This window comes from Phycodurus eques, chromosome 12 (genome assembly GCF_024500275.1).
Source record: "Phycodurus eques isolate BA_2022a chromosome 12, UOR_Pequ_1.1, whole genome shotgun sequence".
NCBI lineage: Eukaryota > Metazoa > Chordata > Actinopteri > Syngnathiformes > Syngnathidae > Phycodurus > Phycodurus eques.
The window spans coordinates 7,678,853-7,693,465 of record NC_084536.1 but is presented as its reverse complement, the minus strand read 5'-3'; the positions used below and the strand labels follow the sequence as shown (position 1 = coordinate 7,693,465).

The 14,613-nt window shown below is 43.3% G+C and overlaps 2 protein-coding genes across 8 annotated transcripts in view; one reads left to right on the top strand and one right to left on the bottom strand.

Annotated features, from left to right (window-relative positions):
• Positions 1-45: 45 nt before the first annotated feature.
• On the bottom strand, positions 46-2,777 carry LOC133410877 (uncharacterized). Of its 2 annotated transcripts, none has more exons than XM_061692482.1 (3): positions 2,202-2,777; positions 1,207-1,425; positions 46-1,116 (listed from the first exon to the last, which is right to left on the bottom strand). In XM_061692482.1, the coding sequence occupies exons 1-3, from the start codon at positions 2,587-2,589 to the stop codon at positions 821-823; spliced, it is 903 nt and encodes a 300-aa protein (XP_061548466.1). In that variant the 5' UTR covers positions 2,590-2,777; the 3' UTR covers positions 46-820. The 2 variants fall into 2 exon arrangements, with proteins under 2 accessions (XP_061548466.1, XP_061548467.1); XM_061692483.1 differs by having other exon boundaries at positions 1,207-1,377.
• Positions 2,778-6,359: 3,582 nt separating this feature from the next.
• The window catches only part of serpine3 (serpin peptidase inhibitor, clade E (nexin, plasminogen activator inhibitor type 1), member 3), a 37,832-nt gene continuing 29,578 nt past the window's right edge, over positions 6,360-14,613 (top strand). Inside the window, exons 1-9 of one of the 6 annotated variants that reach the window (XR_009769527.1) lie at positions 6,360-6,527; positions 8,125-8,406; positions 9,539-9,757; positions 10,498-10,770; positions 11,419-11,617; positions 11,687-11,787; positions 11,871-11,957; positions 12,479-12,664; positions 12,774-13,688. Coding sequence is in view for 3 of the 6 variants with exons in the window: in XM_061691140.1 (XP_061547124.1) it covers positions 8,142-8,406; positions 9,539-9,757; positions 10,498-10,770; positions 11,419-11,617; positions 11,687-11,787; positions 11,871-11,957; positions 13,695-13,778; positions 14,023-14,075 (1,281 nt within the window). In the remaining 3 variants the exon portion in view is untranslated. The other 5 variants (XR_009769526.1, XR_009769525.1, XM_061691140.1 and 2 more) reach the window with 5 other exon arrangements.

The following is a 14,613-nucleotide window of genomic DNA, read 5'->3' as shown; positions in this document are numbered from 1 at the left end:
AAAGTGTAGCACGAGTATGCCCTAAACATAAATGTTGCTACAACATATAAATTCAGATTTAATGGAGTGTGTGTTAAGTTAATGTACAAATAAACCAGAACATTTTTTGCATTTGTTTAACAATACTTATTTTTTTACATACTTTAGCCTGGTGGAGAAACAAAGATAGACAGACGCATCATCAAATAAATATAGTACATATTCTACATTCCGATTACACCAGAGATAGACACTCAGTTGACACTTCATTAGGTACATGTCAAGCAAAAGTCAACACTATATTTGTTAAGGCGAGATTGAATTTTTACACAAGATGTTATTGTGCATGTGTACCTAATGAAGTGTCCGGTGAGTCTAGACGCACGTATAAAAAAATAAAATTCTTTTTGGGACTTTCACGCCACGATCAAGTCCAACACTGACGTCTTGTGTTCGCTTTGTGTATTACACTTCCTCCGCCGGCTGTCGATTAGTTGGAATCGACTGCAGCAATTAACTGAAGATTGCGTCAACCGCAAGTGCTTGACAGGTGTCAGTCATCCTGGTATACCTAAAACAGCATCTCTCCTGGCACAGCGCACAGGGAAAAAAAAAAAAAGGGGCTTCTTTTGTCACTGGAACGTTCCACCAGTTTGTCAGTGAAACATTTCCACCAATTTGTCACGAGAATCACGTTTCGCCATTGTGTCATTCGAATGGTGGAACGTTACGCCATTGTCAGCATCACCGTTCGTCAACCTCACTAACACATTGCGGCATTTTGTCAACCTCCTCACGTGTGTGTTCCAACTGTTTTGTCCACGCCATTCACTCCCGGTGGTCACTGCGGGGCAGAACGCTCCACCAGCTTCCCGAGCATGGCCAAGAAGGCCTGGTTGAAGGCGTTGGTGGCATCCAGCTCCTGTCTCCTGAGCGCCTCCTCCGTCTCTCTGGACAGTCTCATCTCTTCCAGGGCTAGCTGGAAGTGTTCGGCCCGCTGCTGGAGCTGGAGCTCCTGAAGGCGGACGGCGCGCTCCTGCTGCGCCTCCTCCACGCGGTGGTGAACCACGTCGGCCGAGTGGATCTCGCGCAGGACGTCCACCAGGTCAGAGTCGCGCGGCGTCCTCCGACGTCCATCTGAGGGGACATGACAGCGTGAAAGGTACAAATGCACAGTCTGCAATTTTGAGCCGTTTCCTGGGATCTTTTTAAGACTAAGTTACTTACTAAGCTTTGGCGGTGAAAATTCCGGCACGCTGACATCCCCGTCTTCGTCCGCCTCAGAGTCCACCTCGGAGTGTTGTGACGGGGTGGCCATGGATTCTGGAGGGGCCACAGGGTCACCTTTGGGGCTCAAAGGCTCCTCCAAAGATGGACTTTCCAATGTAGGGCTCAAGTCTTGAAGGAATTCACTGTTAATTGGTTTATTTCTGTCCATCAAAACCCCTTTTTTATTCAAATCAAGTTAAAAGAAAATAGAAAACATGAATTAAAATGTACGGATTACATTGTCCATTAATTAAATTGTGAAATATAAAATTTAACCTAGCAAATAGTCATTCATCGCTATATGTATTTGGGGTTTTTTTTTGTCGTGTATTTAAAATGGCATAAATATCAAAAATATCTTGTCAGAGGTGCAACAACTAATTGATTATTAAATTAATCAACAACTACTTTGATAATCGATTAATCGTTTCAGAGACCTTGTTGAAATAATTTTAAATTTCCAATATATATATATATTTTTTTTTAAGGTTATGAATGTTACATTGGGAACTTGTCATGCGCAGTTTGATAAAAGTAACGAGCTTATTTGGACAAAGTCCCACCGACGCCAGATCAACTTGTATGGTCGTGCATTTTTAAAGGAAGAACGTATTTTGTCATTGTCATAAAGGTACACAAATGAGATGAAGACCTAACTAGTCGCAATGGTAAGAACTCATATTTTCGACAAAATCCATGCACTTTAAAAAAAAAAAAAAAAAAAAAAAAAATCCAAATATCCAGTGAAGCCAGCAATCCCAATTGTTTTCTTCCACTTTTTGTTATTATTGTGCTTTTTAAATGTTATTTATTTTTTGTACACCATCAAGTGACATGTCAGCAAGGCTCATTAGTCTCCTTTTAAAACTATTGGTTGTTTTTGTATTGCTTGTTAATGGGTTAAGTAAAGGAACGACGCACGAAGATAAGTTGGTGTAAAGTGTGGAGCGTACCGTTGTCGATGATGACTTCCAAGAAAGTGGAGTCGTCGTCCCGGGCGCGGGCGCGGCCGCCGGCGTCCCCTCCCCGGTGGTTACGGCGGCGGCGGCGTCCGTAGATGTCGTCCATGTGTCCGAACCACTTCCAGGTCTTGCGGCTGGAGCCCCCGCGGCCGCTGCTCTCTTTGATGGCCCGGTAGTCGCTCTTGAGCTTCTTGAGCTTCTCGCGACACTGGCGGAAGGTCCGCTCGTAGCCCAACGAGGCCATTCGCTGGGCCAGCTCGCGGTACACCTTCTCGTTGCGGGTGCCGTCCAGCTCCACTTGGATCTTCTCGTCGGACACCAGCACCAGGAACTGCGTCACTTCGCTAACCGACCACGGGACGGTCTTCTGCGGCGCCATTGTGGTGGCAAAAGAAGAAGAACCCCAAAAGAAGGCGGACGACGTGGACGAGTTTGTTGTTGTTTTTTGTTGTTGTTGTTGTTTTTACTGCGGTTCCAGTTACTCTACTGATGTAAATAAGCGTCGACAGTCGCGCAGTGATAACGTAGAAGTGTGGGTCTGCTCCACCAATGAGCGACCGGGTCAGTTATTGACGTCGCCCTTGGGTTATGAGGATTCCCACGTAGTTTCTAGGCAGAACACACCCCGCAGCAACATGATTGGCTCCTGCGTCGCGGAAGGGCAGGCTAAGCAGATGTAACGAGATGACAATCCCAAACATGTTGAAGACGTTTGTACGAAATAAAAACAAAGACGTTCGTTAATGGTTAGGTTTAGGGGCTCAAGGCGGTTTGGGGTGGGTTAAGGTTAGGATTAAGGTGGTTGGGGTAAGGCAGTAGGGCGTGGTCTACGAGGATACAACAGCCAATCATAGTGCAGCAGCGCGTGTCTGTCTGCAGCAGCCCCTGCTTATTTCAGCAAGACAATGCCAAACTCATTTCGGCCGCTTGTATCCGGGATCTTGTTCTTTCAGTCACGACCAGGGTAGGAACGTAGATCGACCGGTAAATTGAGAGCTTCGCCTTTCGGTTTAGCATCTTCTTTACCACAACAGACCGATACAAAGTCCGGATCACTACAGTCGCTGCAACAGAACCGCCTGTTGATCTCCCGTTCCATTCTCCCCTCTCTCGTGAACAAGACCCCAAGATACTTGAACTTCTCCACTTGGGGGATCTCATCCCCGACCCGGAGAGGGCACTCCACCCTTATCCGACTGACGACCATGGTCTCAGATTTGGAGGTGCTGATTTTAATCCCAGCCGCTTCACACTCGGCTGTGATCCGCTCCAGTGAGAGTTGGTGATCACGGCTTGATGAAGCCAACAGAACCACATCATCTGCAAAAAGCGGAGATGCAATAATCGGCCATCCAGGAGGGGACCAGAGTAGATCCGCTGCTCCTCCACATTGAGAGGAGCCAGACGAGGTGGCTCGGGCTTCTGTTTAGGATGTCTCCCGGACGCCTCCCTGGTGAGGTGTTCCGAGCACGTCCCACCGGGAGGAGACCCCGGGGACGACCCAGGACATGCTGGAGACACGCTCTCGGCTTGCCTAGGAATGCCTCGGGAAAAAGCAATCCAATAATTTTACTCATCATAGGGGTCTTTTTGCCGTGCTTTGTCTGTTCCCTCACCTCGGACCCGTTTGCCATGGGTGACCCTACCAGGGGCATAAAGCCCCAGACAACTTAGCTCCTAGGATCATTGGGACACACAAACCCCTCCACCACGATAAGGTAACAGCTTCCAGGAGGGGAATAAAATCTATACATATACATATACTTTCCTTTATTGTATGTATTTTTATTTATCTATTGAGTTATTTTCTTTCTGTTTTAATTATTTCTGTGTTTTATATGTATTTTGAGTATATTTATGTATTTAGAATTGTTTTATTCAATCCATCCATTTTCAACACCGCTTATCCTGGTTAGGGTCGCGGGACGCTGGAGCCTATCCCAGCTGACTTCGGGCGAAAGGCGGACTCCACCCTGAACTGGTCGCCAGTCAGTCGCAGGGCACATATAGACACGGAGAACCATTCGCACTCACATTCACACCGTCACTGAGTGGGAACGGAACCCACGCTGGCTGCACCAAAGTCAGACGAGTGTACCACTACACCATCGGTGACTTGTTTTTATTAAGTCCTATTTATTTATTTCTATTTATTTTACTCTCCATCTCCATATCTATTTATTTCAATATATATATATATATATATAAATTTTTAAGTGATATTTTTTTGCATATTTCTTTATTTGTTTGCATATTTGGTATTATTATTGCCTCCTTTTTATTGATTTATGGACTTCATTATTTGTTGGGTGACTTTTACTTATTGTTGAAGTCATTGGTGTGTGTGTGTGTGCGTGCGTGTGTGTGCATGCGTGCGCGTATAGTCCTATTTATTCATTGATTTTATTTTTTATTATTATTGAGTGAAACAGAAATGATGCGTGCTGAGGTCAAACTGTCACACAGGCATTAAAAAAAGGAAAGAACAGCTAATACAATTTGGAACGGTGAAGCAATAGGGGGAGTTGTCGTGAGGACTTTCGAGGCTCACGTTTGAAACTTGTCGGCCATCTGGCAGGTCTTAAATGCGTGTCCACATTCCCGCGCGCTTTGGGATTTGTCCCCGCTCGTTCCCATGCTCCTTTTCTCGCCGCCGCCCGGCACGCTCACGTCGCCGTGATGCGGAGCCGGCGTGGGGCGGCTCCACTGCGTCTAATCCTCGGCGGCGGCGGCGTACCTGGCACATCGCGATGGCGACGCCGCGCTCACCCCTAATCCACCGCCCGGCATCTCGGGCCCCCGCAAACGACAGCAGCGCATCCACAATACGTTGGGCTCACAAAGGACGGAAGTGTCTTTGATGTTCCTGAAAATATGTGTTAGGTTGAGGACTTGTGTCTTTAACATTTATGCTTATATGCATGTTATGTTCACTGAAGACCTTTCAATGTTGACAAAAATGCATGTTAGGTTAATTGAGGACTAAAGTGTCTTTGACGTTTCTGCAAATATGTGAGGTTCGTTAAAACGTCTTCAGTGTTGACAAAAAGACAAATGTAATGTTCGCTGAGGAGTTAAGTTGATTTGATGTTTATGGAAAAATGTATGTTGTGTCTTTAATACATGCTATTTTATGTTAGTTTATAGAGGTACCGTATGTGAGGTTCATTGAAGACTTCAATGTTGACAAAAACCTTAACTGAGTACTAAAGTGTGTTTGATGTTTGTGAAAATATGTATGTGAGGTTCATTGAAGACTTCAATGTTGTAAACAAATAACCAACACACATAAAATGTCTGTTTCCAATCATACATACTGTATGTTGGGTCCATTGTCAATTTCTTTAATGTTTAAGAAACTACGTATGTTGGGTTGAGGGAGGACTTAAGTGTCTTTGGTGTTTTGTGCAACTCTAAAAGGTCTTTGATATTTATGCGATTGTCTTTGATGTTTCTAAAACTACTTAACATACATGTTTATGAGAACATGTATGTTAAGTTGAGCAAATAAGGTTCAATGCTTAACACATGTTTTTGTCCATTGGACTCTAAATGACATTTGATGCTTATTAGAACATGTATGTTTGAGTCACGAAGGTGTAACGTGTGTTTGATGTTTATGAAAACAAGAGCGCTTGGCTCCTTGACGACTAAAACGTCTTTGAAGCTCATGAAAAGTGATTTTCATGAAAATACCTACACTGGAGTTGACTTAAGGCTAAAGTGTCTTTGGTGTTTATGAAAATATAGACATTAGGTTCATTTGAATAATCTTGTTGACAAGAAAAAAAAAAAAAACAGGTTAACTGGGGACTGAAGTGTTTGATATTTCTGAAAATTCGTACATTGGGTTGAGTTAGTATTAAAGTATCTTTGATTTTTATGATGCGTACGTTAGGTTCATTGCGGACTCTACGGTAACGAAAACAAGTATGTTGGGCTGACTGAGGGCTGAAGTGTCTTTGATATTTGTGAAAACCGATAGCCTACTCCTGTATGTTATGTTCATGGAAGTTTGTCTTTGATATTAGCTTGTGTGAGAGTGTGGAAGGATTGTGGAGGGCGGGAGTAATCTCCCTGGCACCGCCCACCCGGTGGTTCCCTGCAGCCGCGGAGGCCGGCGCCCAGCGCGCACCCCCGGCTGACCGGCCTTGGCTGGTACGGAAGTCGGTGGTACGGACGTCGCCGCCAGAGTCCGCCACCGCCGCCGGCAGCAGCAGGATCTTGGACCTGAGGGCCCCCCCCCCCCTTCCCCTTTAAAGTGCTCTCATGAGTCAGTGCAGGAAAGAGCGAACAACTGCAAGCAGCTGGAAGCAGGTAGGCTCCTCATTTCATTCATTATTATTAGGTGACCAATATATTAGGAAAATGCCTCGTAATTATTAATCATGACAAATGAGTTAATACGATCATCCACCATAAACTACAACTACATTTGACACTTTTTATTATGTAATTATACATGAATATTCATGAAATTGATTTTGTACTTAAACCAAAATATAATACAAAAAAATAGAATTTTAAACAACCTTTTTTTTTTTTACATATTAAATCTATATTAATTATTAAAAATACAATGTTTTTAAAAAAATGGTTGGTTAATTAAAAAAAAAAAAAATCACAATAATCACAACCTAACCACAACATCAGAATCAGAATCACCGAGTATGTTAAAAAACACAAGTAATTTCTAGTAGTACAGAAAACAAGCCACTATGACAAAATACACCTTTAAAAGTATGCAGTCATTGATCAAAGGTTACCAGTAAGGTAACTGCTGATACAAAGACAATTGTGAAAATGGTGCAGAGTCCTCAAGCACTTAATTAAGTGGCCAGCGGTGATCAACAACAGTTATGCAAACAACAGAATGACGACGTTACAATGAGTACGGTAATAACGTAATAATATCCCAACAGAGATGTTCAAAATTGGCAGCATGTCACCATGGAATTCTAAGGCAACTGTTTTAAGAAGATAATGCAAAGATCAGTGGTTAACGGATTAATACAAAAAACAGCAGAAAAAAAATTGTTTGTCGCTCCAACCACACACATACATATATATATATACACACTTACTTACATACGTAGATTTACGTAGATACATACGTAAATGTCTATATATGTATACTTATAGACGTACATACACATTTACATATATATAAATATACACACATACTATAGGTCTATTATAGATAAATACAAATAAAAAAAATTTAAAAAAGATTTCACACAGTGCCTCCAGCTGTAATATAAAATTAAGATCATTGCTGCCTTTTGGCCGAAACCTTGTATGTCCCAGTTTGGTCACTTTCCTATCTTTTCACAAATCGCTACTGTTGGTCAGTCCCCACAAGGGTATGTTATTTTTACAAATTATTTAGCACGATAAAATGTTGAAAATGGCTTGCTTTCTTTGACCAATGCAAATTAATGGTTCAACAAACGTTTTGCTTGTTTCCTAAAAAGTGATGCTTTTGAAGATAAGGATTCTGCCCGACACCAGCGATATTTACATAAAAAATGAGATTAACATAATTTGTTAACATGTTGTATATTTATTGTTGGTGAAATTTATGATTTTCATGGTTATTATGTACAACATAATTCATTGAAATAATTGATCCGTCTCCAAAACATGATTGTGTCACTTCACATGCCATTACAGTACTGCTATTATGTGTAGCATATACTTACGATTACGTAGTATCTAGTGAAATGTACATCAGATTTAAGATGAAACCAACGTAAAGATTCCGGACGCTCAAAGCAAAGTGAAATGGAAGCCTGATCAAAGTTATTATGGCGGCTCTGATCTGATACAATTGCTCACAGCGGTAAATGACTCAAACCGCACGGAAATAGTTAAAGGTCCATATTGAGTGTTTGTTCTCTGTTGTGTTTTCCAGAACTCTTGAACATTGAGATGTGTCGCCTGCCTGCGTCCGCCATCCTGGCTGTACTCTGCTTGGCGTCCCCGCTCCACAGCAGCAGTAGCCTCCAGGTCGGCCTGAGGTATCGACAGGGCAGCTTCGCTGTGGCCTTGTATCGTGCCGTGGCCGACGCCCGCCCCGACGCCAACCTGGTGGTGTCGCCGTTCGGCGTGGCCGCCGCCCTGGGACTACTGCAGCTCGGCGCCCGGGGCAACACCAGGGTCCAGCTGGAGGCCGGCCTGGGCTACGACGTCAACGGTAACTTACAGACCGGTCAGCGCCGTTGGTGCCAGGCGGTGTGCAGTGGCGCAATTGCTCGCTCGCCAGGGGCCGTGATACCCGCCTCCATGCACCGCGCTGCTAATCTCATTACACACACGCCTCCTTGGAGGCCACTGGGTTGAGAGGTCGCCGCGGTTCATTACAAACAGGATGAGAACTGCCAGCTAAGTCCAACGCCATCCTTCGCCCACACCCAATGACTTAAAGTAAAATATTTTGAGAATTAGCATCATTCATCTGTCTAGTATATATATATATATATATATATATATATATATGCTTCAAATTTAGTAGCAATCGGAGAAAAACTGTAGGAGCAGTTCATCTTTGACAGACCCCTTGAAATGGCCAAAAATGACCTTGTAAGTGCCGCTTCAAACCAAAATGGCCGACTTCCTGTCTATACGGGAATAGCTCCTTGAGGCATTGTCGCGGGTCTACTCATGATTGACCCCCGGGAACTGCCCTGAGAATGCCCGATCTCGGAAGCTAAGCAGGGTCGGTCCGGGCTAGTACTTGGATGGGAGATCACCTAGGAATAGCAGGTGCTGGGGTTGGGCAGTAGGCCAATTACCTGGCCCCGTAAAAACTACGGATTACAGAACCCGCACTTGCGGCCTTATGTGCCTCATGGCACTGAGAGCTCTGGAAGAAGAGGAAAAAAAAAAAAAAAAAAAAACCTTGATTGTCGTGTACCAAAGCACTAAGGTGAAACTGGCTTTGAGGGCTGAATTTTCCAAGAAATTTGAAGGACCCCTAGAAATAAACCAAAATGACCCTAAAATGCTGGGTTCAAACCAAAATAGCAAAATGCTGTGTCTTTTCAGCCATGGCTTCTTGAGACTTTTTTGTGGGTTTACTATGACAGACACCTACCGAAATTGGCTTCGGGGACCAAAATTCCAAACAATGGTGGACCCCTGGATATAGCCATGGCTACACTAAAAGCCCACTTCAAAGCAAAATGTCCCATTTCCTGTGTCTTTTCGGGCACGGTTTCTTGAGACATTTTTGTGGGTCTATTCATGATAGAAGTATACTACATTTTATGTGGCTTCCTTAAAATTGGCTTTGGGGGCTGAATTTTCCCAACTGTGTTTGCCTGCAGACGCTCAGGTTCGAGAGCTGCTGCTGCTGCAGTGGCATGCTGAGATGAGCAACAGCAGCAGTCCGATGGCGCCCCAGGGGGCGTGGCTACGGCAGACGTGCATCCTGTTGGTGCAGAGAAGCATCAAACTCGCTGCTGGATTCGCTCAGAATGTTGAAGCCTGGGCAGATGTCAGCCTGATGAGAGATAACCACCTGCAGAACAACAACACGCGCAAAGGTTAGCCTAACAATTAGCAATCACAGGCTAACAGGTAGCATCCACAGGCTAACAAATGGCATCATTAGGCTAATAAGTTGTATCACCAGGCCAAAAACTAGCATCGAAAGACTTAACAACTAGAATCCCAAGGCTAACAATTACCACCAGGCTGAAAAGTATAATTGTAATGCTAACTAGTAGCATCACAATATTAAAAACTAATATACACAAGCTAACAACTAGCATCCATCCATCTTGAGGCTAATAAGTAAAATCCCCAGGGTAACAATCAGAATCCTCAGGCTAACAACTAGCATCTTAAGACTAACAAATAGCATCACTTGGACAACAAAAATGCCCCCTCAGGCTGACAACTAGCTTTACCAAGGAGCACAAGGCAACACCTGTGCTAATAAATAGCATCCACAGGCTAACAAGTAGAATCCCCAGGCTAAAAAAGTAGGCTCACCAGGCTAATGAGTAGAATCCTCAGGCTAAAAACTGACATCCACAGGCTAATGAGTAGCATCTACATGCTATTAACTAGCATCACTGGGCTAACAAATAGCACCCTCAGGCTAATCAGTAGCATTCCCAAGCTCACAAGTAGAATCACCACATTAACAACTAGCATCATAAAGCTAACAAATAGCATCATCAGGCTAACAAGTAGTACCCTAATGCTAGCAACTATCATCCTCTGGTTTTCATCATAACATGTTAAGTACTGAGCACAATCAATGGTTCCATGTGTCCAGACGAGACATGGTTCCCCCTGCAGGCCGGAAGTAGCAGTGGTGACCTGTCTGGGTCTGGCGAGGTTCAACACGCGGAGGCTTCATCATCGTTATCGTCAACGTCATCATCATTATCATCCAGCCAGCAGATGACGGTGTTGAGCACGGTGGCATTCCGGGGCGCATGGCAAAAGCAATTTCACGCCGTCAACACACACAACCTCCACTTCCTGCTCCTGGATGGCACGACTATCAAAGTACCCATGATGCACCAGGCTACCGAGGTCCGCTTTGGTAAGGAGCCAATGCCAGTTGCTAGCCAGGCAATGCAAACTGTAAGCCTAAGAATACTATTTTGCTCAAGTACAGTAGCATTGACTGTGCTGTACTAGCCTGGCATTGTTAGCCGGCGGATTGTACTTGTTGGCCCGAGGATCCGCAAACGTTGAATCGAGCCAACTGAACTGTTTGTGTTTGTTGAAGACGTTTCACCGTTTAAAAAACAAGAACAGTCCAGTTGCCTTGATTCAACATTTGCAGATTACCATGACCTGGACAACTGAGAATCAGACATGTTATCCTGGGATCTTACTTGTTAGCCTTCAGATGATATTTGTTTGCCTGCTAATTGCGAAACTGAAGATTCTACTCGTTAATCCTGAGGGTGCTTATGATCATCATGTATATGCCAGTTGTTAGCCTAAGGATGCTAGTTGTTAACCTGGTGATTCTACTGTAGTATAAACTTTGGATTGTATTTTGCTAGTTTTTACTCTGGTGATGTTACTTGTTAGCCTGTTGTTACTATTTGTTAACTTGTAGATTCTACTCGTAAGCCAACACATCCGACCGAATGTGTTGGCTGGTTAGTTAAAACACAGTAGTGGCTATGCTGTATTAGCCTGGAGTGTCTAAAATCGATATGCTTGTGTTCCTGTTCAGGTCAGTTCCTAACGCTATCAAACCAAAGGTACTCGGTCCTTGATCTTCCCTATTCGGGTCTGTCACTGAGCCTCCAGGTGGTCCTCCCTTTGGATCGTAAGAGCCCTCTGTCCTCCTTGGAGGCTCAGCTGAGCTTTCACCAAGTGGCCTCCTGGGAGGCCGGCCTACGCAGGACCAAGATGGACGTCTTCCTGCCCAGGTGACCAATCACCGGGCATCATCCTTACGACAAACATTGTTTCCCTGTTCTCAATTTATGTACGTTCAGGTTTAAGATGCACAACAAGTTGAACTTGAGGTCCGCACTTCCTGCTGTGGGAATCAGAGACGCCTTCAACCCGACAGATGCAGACTTTTCGGGAATTTCAGGTCTGTGCATCCAGGCTACGTGAACAACTAACTACATGTCTGATAGCAGTTCCAACAAGCCGACTGGTTGTTTGTGTGCGCAGCTGAGGACTCACTCTATGTGTCCGATGCCTTCCACGACGTCACCATCGAAGTCACGGAGGAAGGAACTAAGGCGGCCGCTGCCACAGGTAAGAGATATCATGGCATTGCCTGAATTAAAAAGATCTATTCAAGTATATTTGTGACGTAGCATGTACCTGTTCCAAGAAAGATTTTTTTTTTCATGCAAGATCAGACCTAAGTTCATGGAGAAAAGCAAAGATTGCCAGATTCCCACTTATTTTGAGGTAGCGCGTAGGCATGAACAAACCATCCAAGGTGACGTCATAGATCGAAAAGCAGTGATGTAAAAATGTCACGGACTTACCAGATTTATAAAAATGTACTTATTTTTGACATAACCTGTATTTGATCCGAAAGACCTGACATTTCCGGCAAGATCACACTCAACATCATTGATAGAAAAGCAATGGTGTATCAAACATGTCTTAGCATTGCTGAATTTAAAAGTATTTACGTAAGCTTATTTTGACATAACACGTTATCCATCCCGAAATCATAGACATTTTCCGCAGCAACATCAAACGTCTGTCAGTTCTTTGTTTTTGGGTCTGGTGCCCCTCATTTTCCTCTTGATAATACCCCATAGATTCTCAATGGCGTTTAGATCTGGCAAGTTGGCTGGCCAGTCAAGCACTGTGATGGCATGGGCATCAAACCAGGTTTTGGTGCTTCTGGCGGTATGGGCCGGGGCCAGGTCCTGCTGGAAGATGAAATCTGCATCTCCATACAGATCCTCAGCAGAAGGAATCATGATGTTCTCTAAAACATTCTGGTAGGCTGTTGCGGTGAGCTTGGATTTAAGAAAGCATAGTTTACCTACACTGGACATTGCACCCGAAATCATCACTGACTGTGGATATTTCACACTGGACCTCTAGCAGCTTGGGTTCTGTTCTTCACCCATCTTCCTCCAAACCCTTGGACCTTGATTCCCGAATGAAAGGCACACTTTACTGTCATCGGAAAAGAAGACCTTGGACCACTGGCCAACAGTCCAGTCCTTCTTCTCCTTGGCCCATTTGAGACGCTTCCTACGTTGGCTCAGGCTCGGAAGTGGCTTGACCCGAGGATCCCGACAGTTGTAGGCCATCTCCTGGATGCATCTAAATGTGGTGGTTTTTTAATGTGAACAGAAAGCCTCCTTAGCTATGAACTTTTGTGGCTTACCCATCCAGTGGAGGGTATCAATGATTGCCTTCTGGCCAGTTGTCAAGTCTGCAGTCTTCCCCATGTTGAACCCAATAATGAACTGAAGCAATTTAATGACACCTGGGGAAACCTGTGCAGGTGCTTTGAGTTGAGTAGAGGATTAGTGTTTGACTCAGGCCTGCAAAGTTTGGGCTGATTTCTTCACAATATTCACAATTGTCAAATTCCTGGATTGAATGTGTGCGTTTTATGAGCTGGAAACCCAAATTATGGAAAAATAAAATACTTGAAATAGTTTAAATTGTGTGCCCTGAATCTATAATCCATGAAAGTTGAATTTCTTGAATTGAATCATGGAAATAAATAAACTTTTCCATGATATAATTTTTTTTTTGGAAAGGGTCTGTATTGGATTTTATTGTTTCGTAAAATCCTTGCTTTGGGCCCCTGTATGATTAAGATGCAAAAAGTTGCTCCTCAAATGAAGAAATGATGAGCAAAATGGCTCCTCATAGAAAAAAAAATATTTTGAGCTTTGCGTGTATCCATTTCACAGGATCTAAGTCAAATCTATGGATATCATGGCATTGTTAGATCAATAGAATATTTTGTTGTTTTTAATCAAGTAAAACCTTTAAAATGTCATGTTTCAGCCATGGTGCTACTGAAGCGTTCTCGCTCTCCCGTCTTCAAGGCAGACCGGCCTTTCCTGTTCCTGCTGAGGCACATTAAAACAGGTACACTGTTTTTAGAGGTTATCTCGTTTGTTAGCATCAACGCGCGCCTCACAGTGCTTCCCCTTAGCTGCGCATCATACTCCCCGATCGTGATTGCAAAAGCGAAGCTTATAGTCTGTGTGTAGGACTATGCCCCTGGCGATTGTGGGTAATGTCGTCCCCAAACAGACTAGCTTTTCCATGTTATATTTATGATGTACGAATGGATTGAAGACGACATGATAACTGTGTATCTTTTCAACAGGATCCATTTTGTTTATGGGCCGAGTGATGAACCCCGCCGACCAATCTCTTTGAGATGTTTATGATGTGACACACACACAGTATTTATTTGCAGGCACTTCTGGAAGAGGGACTATTTTTGTAAATGTTTTTGTAAACATTTTTGTAAAATTTTAATACATTTTTTTTTACACTTGCTATGCCTTTTGTTTTTTCTTTTGTGGCTTCCTACCATTTCGACCCAGAAATATTTTCAGAAAAATAAATGGAGGAATGTAGGTTTATTTTTTTTTAAAAATAAAATATTACTATATTCCTAAATATTTTTTTGTCTTTGACTCAATTATAGATTTTTTCTGTATATTCTTATCATAAATGTGTTAATGAAATAGTTTTATTTTGATTGAAAATATTTATATACAGTGTACCCCCGCGGATTCGCCTATTTGCAGATTTTGTTTTTCTTTTTTTCCTCCAATTTCTGAATTTGTTTCCTTTTTTCCCCCTTTTGCTTTCTTTTTGGAAGGGGAACCAATCCTGAAACTGCTATTGGTGGTTTATCACACTTATTAAAAAAATGTCATGGTTTAAAGAGAAAAGTATTTGTAATTAT